General features: G+C 48.6%; 1 protein-coding gene and 1 pseudogene across 1 annotated transcript in view; both read right to left on the bottom strand.

Annotated features, from left to right (window-relative positions):
• Positions 1 to 2,416: 2,416 nt before the first annotated feature.
• Positions 2,417 to 16,349, bottom strand: part of LOC110568129 (lanosterol synthase) — a 36,733-nt gene continuing 22,800 nt past the window's right edge. The window contains 5 exon segments of the mRNA XM_064369892.1: positions 2,417 to 2,815; positions 3,475 to 3,553; positions 5,854 to 6,024; positions 7,038 to 7,118; positions 7,579 to 7,644. Coding sequence (XP_064225962.1) covers positions 2,684 to 2,815; positions 3,475 to 3,553; positions 5,854 to 6,024; positions 7,038 to 7,118; positions 7,579 to 7,644 — 529 coding nt within the window. The 3' untranslated portion in view covers positions 2,417 to 2,683.
• LOC135271858 (uncharacterized) lies at positions 3,994 to 5,702 on the bottom strand (annotated as a pseudogene).

The following is a 16,349-nucleotide window of genomic DNA, read 5'->3' as shown; positions in this document are numbered from 1 at the left end:
CCTCTTATCATCTCTTATTTCTGGTATCATTCCTTGTCCTACAGTCTATGTTGATATTAAGAATATCAAGAGTGAAACTTTACATCATAGCGAACAAAGAAAACCTCCGATGGCACCAGGGAAGAGATTTCAGGATGTTCAGTATCTGTCCCTGATAAAAATAATTTGAACTCAAAAATCTTTAATGAGTTACTCAGGATAGCAAACTTGATTTTTAATCACATTGAGGCAAGTATCCCCTCAGACAGAGGCTGCACAGGCGCAGCCGCCATCTCTTCCTGGTGGCTTCCTTTGCCAAGAGCACATCACGGTGATGAGTCCTCTGGGACAGGTCATCCTCCCGGCACCGAGACGTGGACGGGGGAGGAACAGACTCCTCTGCATCATGATCCAACTGTGAACAAGAAGGCCTCTTCGTGGGACAGGAAAAATACACTCGCTTTAAACAACAAACTGAACACGGATGTGATTTATAAAGGAGGAGACAGGGCAGGACAGTGACACTGAAGTCCTGCATGTGTTAGTAACACTGAAGGTGGCAGGGAACCGCTGTGTCCTGTGACTTGAAGGCCACTGTGAAGGAAAACAATGCAGTGAAAGAAAGTTCCTCCCATGTGGACATGTCTCTCATTTATCTTTCTAGATATGTTTATAGGCTTTAAAAGATACTAAGATAGGCTAGCTATCATCTCTTAAAAGAGAGACATATTTTCCTCGGATAACTGGAGACGCGCCCTGCGACTCCTCACCCTACTCCTGTTCCCTGAACCAGGCTGGGCATCCCACTCATCCCACAGGCGGGTGAGGCAGGACAGCCAGAAACCCCAGATCTGCCATTGCTCCCCAGGATGAAAGAAACACAGCATGACAGGCTTCTGCTAAGGGAATCAAATGTCTAATGGCTGTTTATTAAAGTAGTTGTTCATAAAAGTGTCTTCAATAACATTTTCGGTATAAAGATGGATTTACATTTCATTTCCGGAAAACTGGTATTTTGTACAGTGATCTGGCCGTGGCTAGGAGGCCCAGGGACAGCAGCCGCTGCTGCAGGCAGGCTCTGGGATTCACGGTCTGTCCTGTTGCTGCCCCAGGTAGGGAGAACACATGGGCTGAGGAAAAAAACAGCACGTGCAAACCTGACAGATGCCAAGGGTCCCAACACAGTCCTTCAGCCAAACTAAACCCTAGTTTCAAGATGTGTGGGAAAGCACTGACACTCTACAGGCAGCTGCCTGCACGTGCGGCCGACCAGGCCCTGCATGCTCCGAGTAGGCAGGCGAGTCCCAAGGAGGGTAAGTGACAGCCCAGGGGTCAAGGGAGCTGGGCAGGAGACCCCAGAGGGCACGGGGCCTGGGTGAGAGCCCTGGACCCCGCACCAAGACACAGGGGTGGCCCTGAAGGACTCCAGGCAGGAAATGACAGGCTCTGAGGGTGTCCAGACACAGACCTCCACTGCCTGAGGGAGGACAGTCAGCCAGGGGGAGGGGCCAGGAGGCGGCAGGGAGGGAGGAAGAGCAGATGAGGAGGCGGAGGGTGTGCCCTGGGCAAGGCAGCAGTGGTGAGGAAGTTCTCAGTGACTCCTCCAGACGGCCAGGAGAACAGTGACAGTCTCAGGGTGGCCCTGAGCACGTGAATGGCTAATCCACATCAGTCAAAGGCATAGCCAGGACCTGAACTTCCTATCCTAAGCCCTACATCCATGCAAGCCAGAGCAGCTGGGTCAGAAGCTAGACGGGAGCTCCGAGGATCACCCAGAGAAGCCTCCCCCAACACCTGGCCCTCACTCCAGCCCAGAGCACCTGCCTGGGCGTGAGACTGGCGGCAGCTGTAGGGGAGCCCTGGGCGTATGCTAGGCCCCCAGGGTGCCATCCTGCCCAGCCAGCCCAGGGAGCGGTGATGGGCTGCGCGCTGGCTGTCCCTGTACAGAGCAGTGCCCTGCGATAGTGACCACGACTGCTGTCTGCCCCTCACCCCTGGTTACGCTGTGCCTCCCGTGTGCATTTCTGTGATAAGACCACTATAAACCCTGCAGGCACCTCACAAACCGCATTTCACGCGGGTGAGTTCACAACCCAGGGGTATGGAGGCTCCACCCACCATTCCGCAGGCAAGCTCCCGGCCCAGGGGCACGGGGTTCCCTGCTGCACAGCCTCGACATGCTCCAGGAGCACCCCCTGCACTGGGCTGTTCACGGATGCGCACTGTACGTGCCACTGTGAGAATCGCCCTCGTGTCCCTCAGCCTGGCAGACAGAAGGTGCCCAGGGCCAACCCCAACCCAGAGCCCACATGACAGTGCCAGGTAGGAATCGCACAGGTACAGCCATTCCTCTCCCAACTCAGCTATTGGTCAGAAAAACCCTGCTAGCCTCACTCCCTTGGGGAGGCTGTGCCCAGAGGCGGCAAAAGGCACTGTGCCTCCTCAGGGCTGTGGCTCCTGCGCCCCCTCCTCACCCAAGCCTGACAAGCTACTCTCAGAAATGAACCTATGGTAAAAATTAAGAGTCTAAGACACCCACCCTGTCCCCATCCCTGCCTCCAGCCTGGTCCCCAGACTCACATCTGTGAGGCAGAGATTGAGGGGCTGGAGCCAGAGACAGGGTTATGGGAGGGCTCCCCCACTCGGCCAGGACCCCTTGGCCTTACTGGACCGCACAGATGGCACCCAGCAGGCACGCATGTTCTCAGGGGTGGCCAGCAAGGGCTCTCTCAGGGTACAGCTGGGAGAAGCGGCCAAGGGCCCAGATGGGGAAGATGTTCCTGTAGCTCGTGTAGGAGATGGCGCAGGACTTGTTGAAGACCCCGGAGATGTTTTCCTGAAAGAACACAGAGAAATAAACACAAAGGCTCCACCGGTCAGCTGAGGGCTAGTCCCTGAACTGCACCCTGGCTGCCGACTTGGCTGGCTCGTGGGTGAGCCTGGGAAGGGTTGACTAAGCGAGAACATGGGAAAGCAGGTAGCGCATCCCACGTCAGTCAGGCACCATCAGCTCAGCTCAGACTCCCCGCCCTGCAGCAAACTGAGCCGGGGTCACCAGCCCCTCACGACCACGTCAGCTTCCACCAACTCAGCCTCATCCCAGGGGAGGGTAGTTGGCCTTACAGGATCTCATGACACCCACACTACAGGGATAAAAAAAGGCCGCCTCCTGCCCTTCCGGCTCAGTGAGGGGCCACCAGGTCGTCTGGAGCTGGAGGGTCTGTCCTGGAATGAAAGGGCTTCCCATCCACTGGCTTCTCCCATCCAGCTCCTCCCCCAGCCAAAGCATCACTTGCAAAAACAGCAAGACCTGGACGTTAGGACCCAACAACCTACCACAGACCTGCCACCAACTCTGGCATTCGCTGGCAGAGTTGACGCCCCCCAAACGTCCGAAGTACCCCAAAGAAGACACAGAACAAGCGGATGTGGAAACAGCCGCGCACGATGGAGGCTGGTGCTGGGCCTTATGTGCTCAGGCCCCTGGTAGCATACCTGGGGCCAGTCGCCGTTGGAGAGCTGTTTCTCAAGCAGACACCGGACTCCTCTCTCCTGGGCCTTGACGTCAGGATGCCTGGCGGAAGAGGAGGCTGAAACACGCCCCCGAGCATCATCCTCACCCTCACGCGGCCGAGTCTAAGGACAAGCCCTGGAATGCTGCAGTGAGAACGGATGCACCCAAACAGACACCCACAGGCCCCACCAGGCGCAGTCAGCACCTCGGGCTCCTGCCGCACCTGTCCTAGGCTCCCTGAGAAGCGGAGCCACGGTGACGACAGGCTGGGGACACAGGCCTCCTGAGGCCTGCCCTGAGTGGCTCCAGCACAAGATGCTCTTCTGTTCCCCCCAAAGAGGAGCCCAAGACTATTCCCACCCGGCCCACTGGTCCTCATGGGCCTCTGGAGACCAGAAGCCACAGGAGCTCACACTTGCTTGCTGGCCAGGACGAGATACCAAGCAGGACCCAGGGCTCAGCGGGCCCAGCTTAACTGTGGGTCCCTGACTGTGCTGCCCTCAGGGGTCCCCCAGACCCTGCTGCTCCTGCTCAAACAGACCTGCTCTAGCTTTTAGGAAGATTCCCCAGATGGCCACGAACCTAATAGGGCAGCACAGATGAGATGCTGTGGGTGCATCTGTGTGTGTGTACACAGGTGCCTGTGCACGCGTACGTGTGTGCATAGACCTGTGTGTGTGTGCATCTGTCTCCATGTATGTACGTATGTCTATGTGCGGCACAGATGGGATGCTGTGGGTGTGTGTGTGGGTACACAGGTGCCTGTGCACGCGTACGTGTGTGCACAGACCTGTGTGTGTGTGCATCTGTCTCCATGTATGTACGTATGTCTATGTGCGGCACAGATGGGACGCTGTGGGTGTGTGTGTGGGTACACAGGTGCCTGTGCACGCGTACGTGTGTGCATAGACCTGTGTGTGTGTGCATCTGTCTCCATGTATGTACGTATGTCTATGTGCGGCACAGATGGGACGCTGTGGGTGTGTGTGTGGGTACACAGGTGCCTGTGCACGCGTACGTGTGTGCATAGACCTGTGTGTGTGTGCATCTGTCTCCATGTATGTACGTATGTCTATGTGCGGCACAGATGGGACGCTGTGGGTGTGTGTGTGGGTACACAGGTGCCTGTGCACGCGTACGTGTGTGCACAGACCTGTGTGTGTGTGCATCTGTCTCCATGTATGTACGTATGTCTATGTGCGGCACAGATGGGACGCTGTGGGTGTGTGTGTGGGTACACAGGTGCCTGTGCACGCGTACGTGTGTGCATAGACCTGTGTGTGTGTATCTGTCTCCATGTATGTACGTATATCTATGTGCGGCACAGATGGGACGCTGTGGGTGTGTGTGTGGGTACACAGGTGCCTGTGCACGCGTACGTGTGTGCATAGACCTGTGTGTGTGTGTATCTGTCTCCATGTATGTACGTATATCTATGTGCGGCACAGATGGGACGCTGTGGGTGTGTGTGTGTGTACACAGGTGCCTGTGCACGTGTACGTGTGTGCATAGACCTGTGTGTGTGTGTATCTGTCTCCATGTATGTACGTATCTCTGTGTGCGGCACAGATGGGATGCTGTGGGTGTGTGTGTGGGTACACAGGTGCCTGTGCGCATACACACTGTGTGTGTGTGCATCTGTCTCCATGTACGTATCTCTGTGTGTGGCACAGATGGGATGCTGTGGGTGTGTGTGTGGGTACACAGGTGCCTGTGCGCATACATACTGTGTGTGTGTGCATCTGTCTCCATGTACATATCTCTGTGTGTGGCACAGACGGGACGCTGTGGGTGCATCTGTGTGTGTACACAGGTGCCTGTGCACGTGTACGTGTGTGCATACGTACTGTGTTCATCTGTCTCCATGTACGTATGTCTGTGTGTGCACATCAGTGTGTGCACATGAACACCTGCGTGCAGCTGCGCATGTATGTACCAGGCACACATGTGGCTTGGCACCAGCTGTGGACACAGGAGGGCCACAGAGAGCAGCTGCCATGGCCGCCATCACTACCACACCAGGAAGCAGCGTCCTCATCACAGCCCACCTCACCATTTCCAGGGGTCCCTGATGCTGACGCTCTGCTACCAACACTGCTAATGGTGGGTGGTTCACTTCTAAGAGGCGAGCCTCTCTGCAGGGCCCCATGTGGTCAGAGCGACCCATCTCCTTGCCCCAGGAACCTGGCACGTGGCTCTTGGTAGACATCTCTGTTCCCTGAGTGGCAGCTGAATCGCCCCTGGCCCACAGGCCTCCCCTACTCCCCTCTACATTCACTCAGCCCAGGCCACTTGCTCACAGCTGAGTGTCCCTCCTCTACCCAAACCCAGGGCTCAGGGATGGGGCCTGTCATCCCCACCGAACGGCCATCAGCCCCATCAGGGCCCAGCAGGTGTTGTGGATCTGGGACTGGGCGCTCTGCACTTAACGCCGCTGCTCGCAGGACTCAAAGTCCTCCCCCCAGCCTCTGTCTGCCATTTGCCGGGACAGCAAGAAGTCACAGGCTCGGGAGACCTCTGCACAGGCAGTCCTGTAGAGACCAGAGACAGTAGACACCATCACACCAGGGAAGGCCCCAGGGAAGGACCCCTAGCTTCTCACCCTGGCAGGCTGCCTTAGGGTGTGGGGAGGAGCCTACGCTATAGGGCTGCCCTATGTGAGGGCCATGGACCACTACTGAAACCCCTGAGCTTGAGTTCCACAGATGTGAACTGGGAACAGATACTCCTGGCTCCCAGAGTCGTTAGGGTGACAAAGGGACATGCGAGTACTGCAGATGGCCTCACAGACGTGTCAGACTGAGTGAGGTCTGCAGTGCTTGGGAGCAGTGCCTTATAAGCTGCATCCAGGCAAGCACAGTGCTCCCCACCCCCAAACACCCATACGGGAAAAAGCAGGGCAGCTGGAGACAGGGCTGGGACCGGAGGCCTCTTGCCTTCTAACCCGGTCTGGGGGCGCCTGGACCCTAATCCTCCTACTCAGGGTTGGGAGGTATCTGTGTGCCTGGAGGGGCTCCGTCAGGAAGCTCTGGAGAGCCGTGGGACCAGGGAAGCATCCTCATTTCAACCTGGGACCTTGTCTGAGAAACCAATCTTATCTCACTGTTTAAAAATATTAAAAACAGGCCAGGCGCAGTGGTTGATGCCTGTAACCCAGCACTTTGGGAGGCCGAGGTAGGAAGATTGCTTGAGCCCAGACCAGTGTGAGCAACACAGCAAGACACCGTGTCTGCATAAAAGTTTTAAAAAATCAGGTGTGCAACAAAAAAAAGAAAAAAAATGAGTCAGGTGTGGTGGCGTGCACCTGTGGTCCCAGCTATTTGGGAGGATCGCTTGAGCCCAGGAGTTCAAGACTACAGTGAGCCTGGATCATGCCACTGCATGTCAGCCGTGTTGACAGAGCGAGACTCTGTCTCGAAAAAAATAAAAGAAAAAGAAAAAGAAAAAACCACCCCTATAATCAAACATCAAAGCCAACAACACTCCCGTCGGGGGATTGGGCTGAGACCCCCGCCCACCAGAGGACAGGCACTCACTCACTCACCCATCTCGGTAGCTCTGCCCCATGCAGGCGAAGGCCTCCAGGCCAAACCAGGTGCCGTAGGTGAAGCACACCCCCCAGGACCTGGAGGGAGACGAGGAGAGCCTCAGCCCTTCAACCCGCGTTCACAGCCGGTGTGTGAAACCACAGGCATTCTGCGACATTCACACGTGCCCAGCCAGCCCACCAACTCCAGTGCCTCAGGCGTTAGGGCCACGGAAGACAGCAGCTCCATCTGCTGGGCCCACCAGCCAGACACCCGAGAACGAGCAGTGAGGGTGGAGGGGAACAGCCACACTCAGGCGACAGTGCACGTCCAACACAGCCTGGCTGCACCCAGCAACATGCCAAGCAATTTCACCAAGGCGGGGGCCAGGCATGCCAAAAAGGAACAAGGTCCCCCAGAGGTCATGGCCTGGCAGCGCACTTCCAGAAACGTCTGGTTCAGCACCAGCATACCACCCAACATTTATGAAGGCAGCGCGTGACAGCAGAAACCTCCGGATCCCACGCGTGTCTGCACTCATGGGCGGGGCTCACTCACCCTTCCCAGGAGCCGTCAGCCCTCTGCTGCCGCCGACAGAACTCTAAGCCCCGCTCGAGGGTCTCCCTGGAACACAGGAGATTGGCCCAATGAACAATCCGGCAAAACGGCAGTTTGCCTATCCCAATTCCACCCATTTCAGGGTCTCAAAACAATGAGCACGGTCTCCCTTAAAAACCACATAAAAATAAACAGTTTACACAGACCTATGAGGGTTTTTAAACGAAGCAAGTAAAGGACACCAGAGCGGGAAGCAGACTGGCAGAGTCTGAAAAAGGGATGGCGAGGAAAGCAAGGCCCCGGGGGGAGCCCCGCAGACACGGCTGCGAACAGGAGCAGTATCACTGAGACCCAGCAGCCCAGGCTTGAGCAAAGCAAACAAAGGGAACTAGTAAGAACAGGAAAAAATCAATTAGAGAGAAAACAACACATTTAGAAGACAAAGAAGACCCATCCTAAATCTAACTGGTATTTCCAAAGACAACCGGTTCTCCAAAAGGCTGGAGTGAAGTGTCTACTCTGGTGTCAGCCTGCGGGACGTGAGACTCATCTTTAACCAGCAGGTCAAGCAGGACTGATGGGTGTCGGTCCTGGGACTAAGGTCCATGTGACTGCAGCTCCCATCATGCTCGCCAACTCCCTCTACCAACTCTCCCTTCTGGCTTTTGTGAGATGCCATCTAGAGAGGCCCCTGCAGCAAAAGGCAGTCAGCAGCTTCCAGCTGAGGAAGGGGATCCTGCCGAGGACCCCGAGTGCTCAGAGGCAGAGCCTTCCTCACTGGAAGCTCCGGCGGGACCCTGAGGCCGAGGACCTGCGAGGCTGCGCCTGGACTTCTGACTGACAGAAACGGTGAAGTAATAAATGTGTGTTCTTCTAAGCCACTAGGTTTGTACTAACATTGTCACCCAGCAATAGGTGAAACAGAGTCAACGTACAAATTCATAAAAGCAATAAAAGAAGCGACAGGACTACACAGATATGGCGAGAAATAAGAACATTTTATGTATTACATTTGAAAACTCAGACAAAATGTACAAATTAGAAAAATTAACTTATCAAAACTGCCTCAATCAAGAAACAGAGAATCTAAACAGTCCTAAAACTATTAAAAGAATGAGTCAAAATCTAAACTTTTCCCAGAAAAAAAACTCTAGGCCTAGGAATTTTATAAGTGAATGCGACTAAGTTATCAGGCACACTCATTCTAATCTCACACAAACTCTTCCAGAGAATAGAAGGAGGAGGAACACTCTCTAGTTCGTTCCAGGAACCCAGAGAAATAAGATATGGAAAAGTGAAATTTTCAGGCTATTTCACTCATGAACACAGATGCAAAACTCTAAATTAAAACTGAGAAACTGAATACTGTCTTAAATACAGACCAATACGAAGGTCTATCTCAGAAATACAAAGGCGTCTTAACATTAGAAAAATCCATAATAATCCTCTACAAATTAACAAATGACACAAATATATAATCATCTCAAAGCAGACAGCGTAGTGTGAGACCAGCCTGGGAAACAGAGCAAGACCCCATCTCTATAAAAAATTTAAAAATTAGCTGAGCATGGTGCATGCTTGTGGTCTTAGCTACTCAGGAGGCTGAGACAGGAGGATTCCTTGAGCCTAGGAGTTTGAGGCTACAGTGAGCTATGATGGCACCACTGCACTCCAGCCTGGGCAACAGAGTAAGACCCCATCTCTTAAAAAAAAAAAGAAGAGTTGATTGCTTTCCTTCAAGCAATGAACAATTAAGATTTTAGCACTTTGGGAGGCCGAGGCGGGTGGATCACGAGGTCAAGAGATCGAGACTATCCTGGTCAACATGGTGAAACCCCATCTCTACTAAAAATACAAAAAATTAGTTGGGCATGGTGGCGCGTGCCTGTAATCCCAGCTACTCAGGAGGCTGAGGCAGGAGAATTGCCTGAACCCAGGAGGCGGAGGTTGCGGTGAGCCAAGATCGCGCCATTGCACTCCAATCTGGGTAACAAGAGCGAAACTCCATATCAAAAAAAAAAAAAAGAAGAACACAATGCCATTTACATTAGCTCCAAAAAATTGAAATCCTTAGGTATAAACAACAAAATATGTACAAGATCTATATATGATGACATCTACACAATTCTGATGAAAGAAATAAAAGATCTTCCCAACTTGAGCTCTAGATTCGATGGATTCCCAACCAAAGTCCCAGCATTTTGTAAATATCAACAGACTGATTCTAAAATGTATATGGAGAGGGAAAAAAACCCAGAATAGCCAATGCACTGTTGAAAGAGAACACTGACACTGAGTTCAAGGCCTTCTACAGAGCTACAGGAACCCAGACAGAGTGGTACCGGCGAAAAGAACAAATAGACCAGTGGAACAGAACAGAGAGCTCAGAAATAGACCCACGTAAATGCAGTCAACTGATTTTTTACAAAGGAGCGAAGGCAACAAAATGGCGCAAAAAAAGTCTTCTGGACAGATGGTGCCAAAACAACTGGACATCCACATGCAACCAAATCTAGACACGAGCCATAAGCCCTTCCCAACGGCGAACTCAAAAGGAACCATGGAGCCAGATGTAAAGCGCACAGCTTGACAGCTCCTAGAATGTAACGTGGCAAACACTCCAGGCACCTGGGCTTGGCAGCAGCTTTCAGATACAACACCAAAAACATGATACATGAAACAGAACACTGACAAGCGGGACTCCATTAAAATAAAAACTGGCTCTGCAAAAGATACTATTAATAGAATGAAGAAACAAGACACAGACTGGCAGAAAACATCTGCGAAAGACATAGCTGATAAAGTGCTGGCAGCCAAAATATACAAAGAACTAAAACTCAACAATAAGAAAACCCAACTTAAAAATGAACCAAAGACTTTAACAGACACTTCACTGAAGAAGATACACCGGTGGCAAATACTGTATGAGAAGATTTTAACAGAGCGTCACTTGGGAACTGCAAACTGAACGAGGAGATAGCACTGTGCACCTCTCAGAACAGCTAAACCCAAAACACAACACCCAGTGCTGGTGAGGATGTGGAACAGGAAGGCTCATCGTTGCTGGCGGAAATGCAGACGGCGCAGCCACTTTAGAATACAGCTTGGTAGCTTCTTACAGAACACGCTCTTACCATGGGATCCAGCAATCACGCTCCTTGGCATTTACCCAAATGAGCTGAAAACTTCCACGTACGCTAACATGGATGGCAACTTTATTCATAGTTGCCAAAACTTGGAAGCAAGTAAGGCACTCACCTCAGCAGGTGAATGGATAAACTGTGGCACACGCAGACGATGGAACATTATTCGGCACTAAAAAGAAATGTGCTATCGAGCCATAGAAAGACACGGAGGAACCTTAAATGCTTATTATTAAGTGAAAGAGGCCAGTCTGAAAGGCAAAACCATGGAGACAGTAAAAATATCAGTGTTTGCTACTAAGGGGTTCCGGAGGTGGGGACAGGGGATGACGCGTGGAGCACAGTGGACTCTGGAGCAGTGGACACATGCATTACACATCTGTGAAAACCACAGGATGAACGACATACAGAGGAACCTGAATGTGAACAACGGACTTCGGACGACAATAGTTTATGAACGTCGACTCATCAACTAGCAAAGGCACCAGTTTAATGCAAGATGTTAGTAGAAGCAGAAACTTGGTGGAAGGTGCGAGGAGTTGGTGGCTTTATGGGAAAATGGCATCTTCCACTCAAATTTTCTGTAAATTTAAAACTGCTGTAAAAGATAAAGAGCATAATTTCTATTTTTTTATTTTTATTTTTTGAGACGGACTTTCGCTCTTGTTACCCAGGCTGGAGTGCAATGGCACGATCTCGGCTCACCGCAACCTCTGCCTCCTGGGTTCAGGCAATTCTCCTGCCTCAGCCTCCCGAGTAGCTGGGATTACTGGTACGTACCACCGTGCCCAGCTAATTTTTTGTATTTTTAGTAGAGACAGGGTTTCACCATGTTGACCAGGATGGTCTCGATCTCTTGACCTCGTGATCCACCCGCCTCGGCCTCCCAAAGTGCTGGGATTACAGGCGTGAGCCACCGCGCCCGGCCATAATTTTTTTTTAAAGTTTAGCAAATTGTCTAGCTATGAGATCAGTATCAAAATCAATTGCATAGGAATCTATGAGTCCACAGTGATAATAAATAAGTAAATAAACAGAGGCGAAGGAAAAGCTTTTGGAAGAACGCCAACCAACACATATGGGGAATGACAATTTTGCAAGCATTACGCAAATAATTGATTCAGGCAAGAAACATCATCAAATGCTAACAGTAACGGGTGTAAGTCTGATGAGAAACAGGACATTTACGTAGCCTAAAACTGTCTCCCAATAAAAAAACAGCAACTTCACAGTGGAGAAACTAAGTACAGTGGCCACCACCCCATCAAGGGGCCAGAGCGGATGTGTGCTTCCTAGTAAGATGCAGGAGAAGGCCCCACTTCTTCTGCAATATTCCTGACAAAAATGTACAACTTCATAATCCAAATCTAATCATGAGACACCAGAAAAAAAAAGAAAAAAAACACTGAGAATATTCTACAAAATAACTTGCTGAACAATTCAAAAATGACATAGTCATGAAACACAAGGAAAGACTAAGGAATTATTCCAGGTTAAAAGAGTGTCAGTGTTATAACTAAATGCAACCCATGTGCACAGTAAGCAGGATAAGGAAGGAGGGGATCCACGATGGCCGACCACCAGCGGCTTGGGATGGGGGCTCCTGGTGAAGGTGCAGAGAACGAGAGGACGCCGCACTTTCAGACGAATTTTTGTTGCTCACGGACCAGGAGATTCCCAGCGGAGGAGCCCCAGGGGTCGCCAGCGCGACTCTTGTGGCCGGCGCGGCGGTTTTGCTGGCGCCTCAGCACGGCAGTTCTTGGTGCAGAGTGAGCGGGACTGGGTCCCCTTTTGGCCGATTCCCAGGCAGAAAAGCACCATCAATCTTAACACTGCTGTTTTGGCCGGCGCAGTGGATTGCTCAGATTTCGGCGCTGGGAATCAACAAGTTGGACGTCCGCTCAGAAACCTAATTTGAAAGTCAGAAATCACAAAGACGACAGGTGGATAAATTTACACTGATGGGAAGAAACCAGCGTAAAAAGGCTGAGAAGACCCAAAATCAGAATGCCTCTCCCTCTACAGGTGATCACAGCTCCTCATCAGCAACGGAACAAGCCCTGATGGAGAACGAGTGCGTTCCATTAACAGAAGTAGGCTTCAGAAGGTGGATGATAAGAAACTTCTGTGAATTAAAAGAACTTGTTCTAACCCAATGCAAAGAAACTAAGAACTTTGAAAAAAGGTTTGACGAAATGCTAACGAGAATAGACAATTTGGAGAGGAATATAAGTGAATTAATGGAGCTGAAAAACACAACACGAGAACTTCGCGAAGAATGCACAAGTTTTAACAGTCGAATTGATCAAGCAGAAGAAAGGATATCAGAGTTCAAAGACCAACTTAATGAAGTAAAACGAGAAGTCAAGATTAGAGAAAAAAGGATAAAAAAGAATGAGCAAAGGCTCCAAGAAATACGGGACTACGTGAAAAGACCTAATCTACATTTGATAGGTGTACCTGAATGAGACGAAGAGAATTAATCCAAGTTGGAAAATACTCTTCAGGAGATTATTCAGGAAAACTTTCCCAACCTAGTAAGACAGGACAATATTCAACTCCAGGTAATACAGAGAACACCACAAAGATATTCCTCAAGAAGACCAACCCCAGGGCACATAATCGCCAGATTTTTTAGGGTTGAAATGAAGGAGAAAATACTAAAGGCAGCCAGAGAGAAAGGTCAGGTTACCCACAAAGGGAAGCCTATCAGACTTAGAGCAGATCTCTCAGCAGAAACCCTACAAGCCAGAAAAGAGTGGGGGCCAACATTCAATATCCTTAAAGAAAAGAACTTTCAACCCAGAATTTCATATCCAGCCAAACTGAGCTTCAAAAGCGAAGGAAAAATAAAATCTTTTGCAAACAAGCAAGTACTTAGAGATTTTACCATCACCAGGCCTGCTTTGCAGAAGCTTCTGAAAGAAGCACTACACATATAAACGAACAACCAGTAACAGGCTTTCCAAAAATATATCCAGCTAGCATCAAATGGCAGTATTAAACTCATATATATTATTAACTGGATAAAAAGCCAAAACCCATCGGTACGCTGTATCCAGACCCATCTCACATGCAACGATACACAAAGACTCAAAGGGACAGAGGAAGATTTACCAACCAAACGGAGAGCAAACATAAATAAATAAATAAAAAGCAGGAGTTGCAATTCTCACCTCTGATAAAATAGACTTTAAAGCAACAAAGATCAAAAGAGGCAAAGAAGGACATTATATAATGGTCAAAGGATCAATGCAACAAGAAGAGCTAACGATCCTAAATATACACGCACCCAATACAGGAGCACCCAGATACATAAGACAAGTTCTTAATGACTTATAAAGAGACTTAGCCTCCCACACAATAATAGTGGGAGACTGTAACATCACATTGTCAATACTAGACAGATCAACGAGATAGAAAATTAACAGGATATCCAGGACTTGAACTCAGACCCGGAACAAGTAAACTTAATAAACATTTATAGAACTCTCCACTTTAAATACACAAAACACACATTCTTATCAGTACCACATCACACCTATTCCAAAAGTGACTACATAATTGGAAGTAAATCACTCCTCAGTAATTGCATAGCATTTCATAGGTTTAAATGAAATATTGGTTGGCTGCTTGTTTGTTATTTTCTTCCCTTATTCCTTCCTGTCTCCATTGTTAAGCACAATTATTGGCATAAAAGAGGTTTTCAATTCCCATTTTTAGACTGCATTCTAGCCTGGGCAATAAAGCAATATTCCCATTCTCTCTCCCTCTTCTTCATTCTTTTTTTTTCTTTCTCTCTTTCTTCCTTTTTCTTTAAAAAAATAAAATAAAATAAAAATAAAATGCCACATTTTATAAAATCTAGGACTTTGTTAATTTTTCTACCACTAAAGAAATGTTGCCAATTAAACTGTGATACATCCTTAATCGAAAAATGCATTCTAGTTTCAGAGATGCTAAAATGTAGAGAAAAAAAAATATGACTTAGAAGTAATTGAACATGGTAGTAAAGATGACTGAATCCAGAACACAAAAATTAACTGATTATTTTACATTATATTGGAGATATCCCCCACAAAGAAAAGCCACAAAAGTAAAAAAAAAAATGCAATAAGAGCTTCTGAGATAATGAAAAATATTTTTAGCAGTTTTTTGTTTTGTTTTGTTTTTTGCAAAAAAAAAAAAAAAAAAAAAAAAGAAGGATAAGGAAAAAAGAAAAATAATTAAGTGAGCCGAGGTCATGCCACTGCACTCCAGCCTGGCACCTGGTGACAGAATGGAACTCTGTCTCAAAAAAATAAAAATAAAAAAATAAACAAATGCAACCTTAAATATCGGATTAAAGCTTGAGGAAAAATTTTGCCACAAAGGACATTATTGGAACAATTAGGCCAATTTGAATAAGGCCTGCAGATTAGTACTGCATCAACATTAACATTCTGACCTACACTTGCACAAAAGAAATACTCATGCAGTTAGAAACACAGTACATCCTCTCTGCAACTTCTCCAGTGGTTCAAGAAAGAGCATCTCGAGCGCGAGGGAGGGAAGGCAGTGAAGCCTCAGAGGAGAGGAATCCTAGTAAGAGGTAACAGGAGCACTTTTTACTGATTTTGCAACTTTTCTATAAATTTGTAAATTTAGGGGAGAATTTAAGTCTGCGTAGTAAAACAGAATATTCCATATAAATAGTGTTAAAGTAACTGGCAACCCCATACTGCATCTCAAAAATTCTCTAGGTAAATTTAAAATCTTAATATAAAAATCAGACTAATATATTTAACCATTTAAAAGTTAAAAACTTGACCAGGTGCGGTGGCTCACGCCTGTAATCCCAGCACTCTGGGAGGCCAAGGCAGGTGGATCACGAGGCCAAGAGATCGAGGCCATCCTGGCCAACATGGTAAAACTCCATCTCTACTAAAAATACAAAAATAAAAAAAATTAGCTGGGCGTGGTGGAACACACCTTTAGTCACAGCTACTCAGGAGGCTGAGGCAGGAGAATCCCTTGAACCCGGGAGGCGGAGGTTGCAGTGAGCCAAGATCGCGCCACTACACTCCAGCCTGGGCGACAGAGCAGGACTTCATCTCAAAAATAAAAATAAAAATAAATAAATAAAAGTTTAACACTTAGGTTCAAACACCCTAAAGTGATAAAAAGAACAAAGAAATTGAGGAGAAAATATCTGTAACATAATACACAAATACTTTATTGTGCTTAAAAATGAAAGAAAAACCATCCTAGTGAAAATTTTAAAAATGGCTGGGGGTGGTGGCTTACCATGTAATCCCAGCATTTGGGGAGGCTGAGGTGGGAGGATGATTACTTGAGCCCAGGAATTCAAGACCAGCCTGAGCAGCAGAGCTAGACCCCATCTCTACAGAACATTTTCAAAATTAGCCAGGCGTAACAGTATGCACCTTTATTCCCAGCTACTCAGGAGGCTGAGGTGGGAGGATTGCTTGAGCCCAGGAGCTTGAGGCTGTGGTGAGCCATGATTTCACCACTGTACTCCAGCCTGGATAACAGAATAAGACTCTGTCTAAAAAAATAAATTATAAAAAAAATGTTCTAACTTGGAAGTCACCAAAGAAATGCAGAGGAAACCCATGATGAAGTCAC

The sequence above is a fragment of the Aotus nancymaae genome, unplaced genomic scaffold (assembly GCF_030222135.1).
Source record: "Aotus nancymaae isolate 86718 unplaced genomic scaffold, 86718_ANA_hifiasm-v0.15.2.pri h1tg000094l, whole genome shotgun sequence".
NCBI classification, from domain to species: Eukaryota; Metazoa; Chordata; class Mammalia; order Primates; family Aotidae; genus Aotus; species Aotus nancymaae.
Note: the sequence above shows the minus strand (reverse complement) of the source record. Positions and strands in the feature narration are given on the sequence as shown.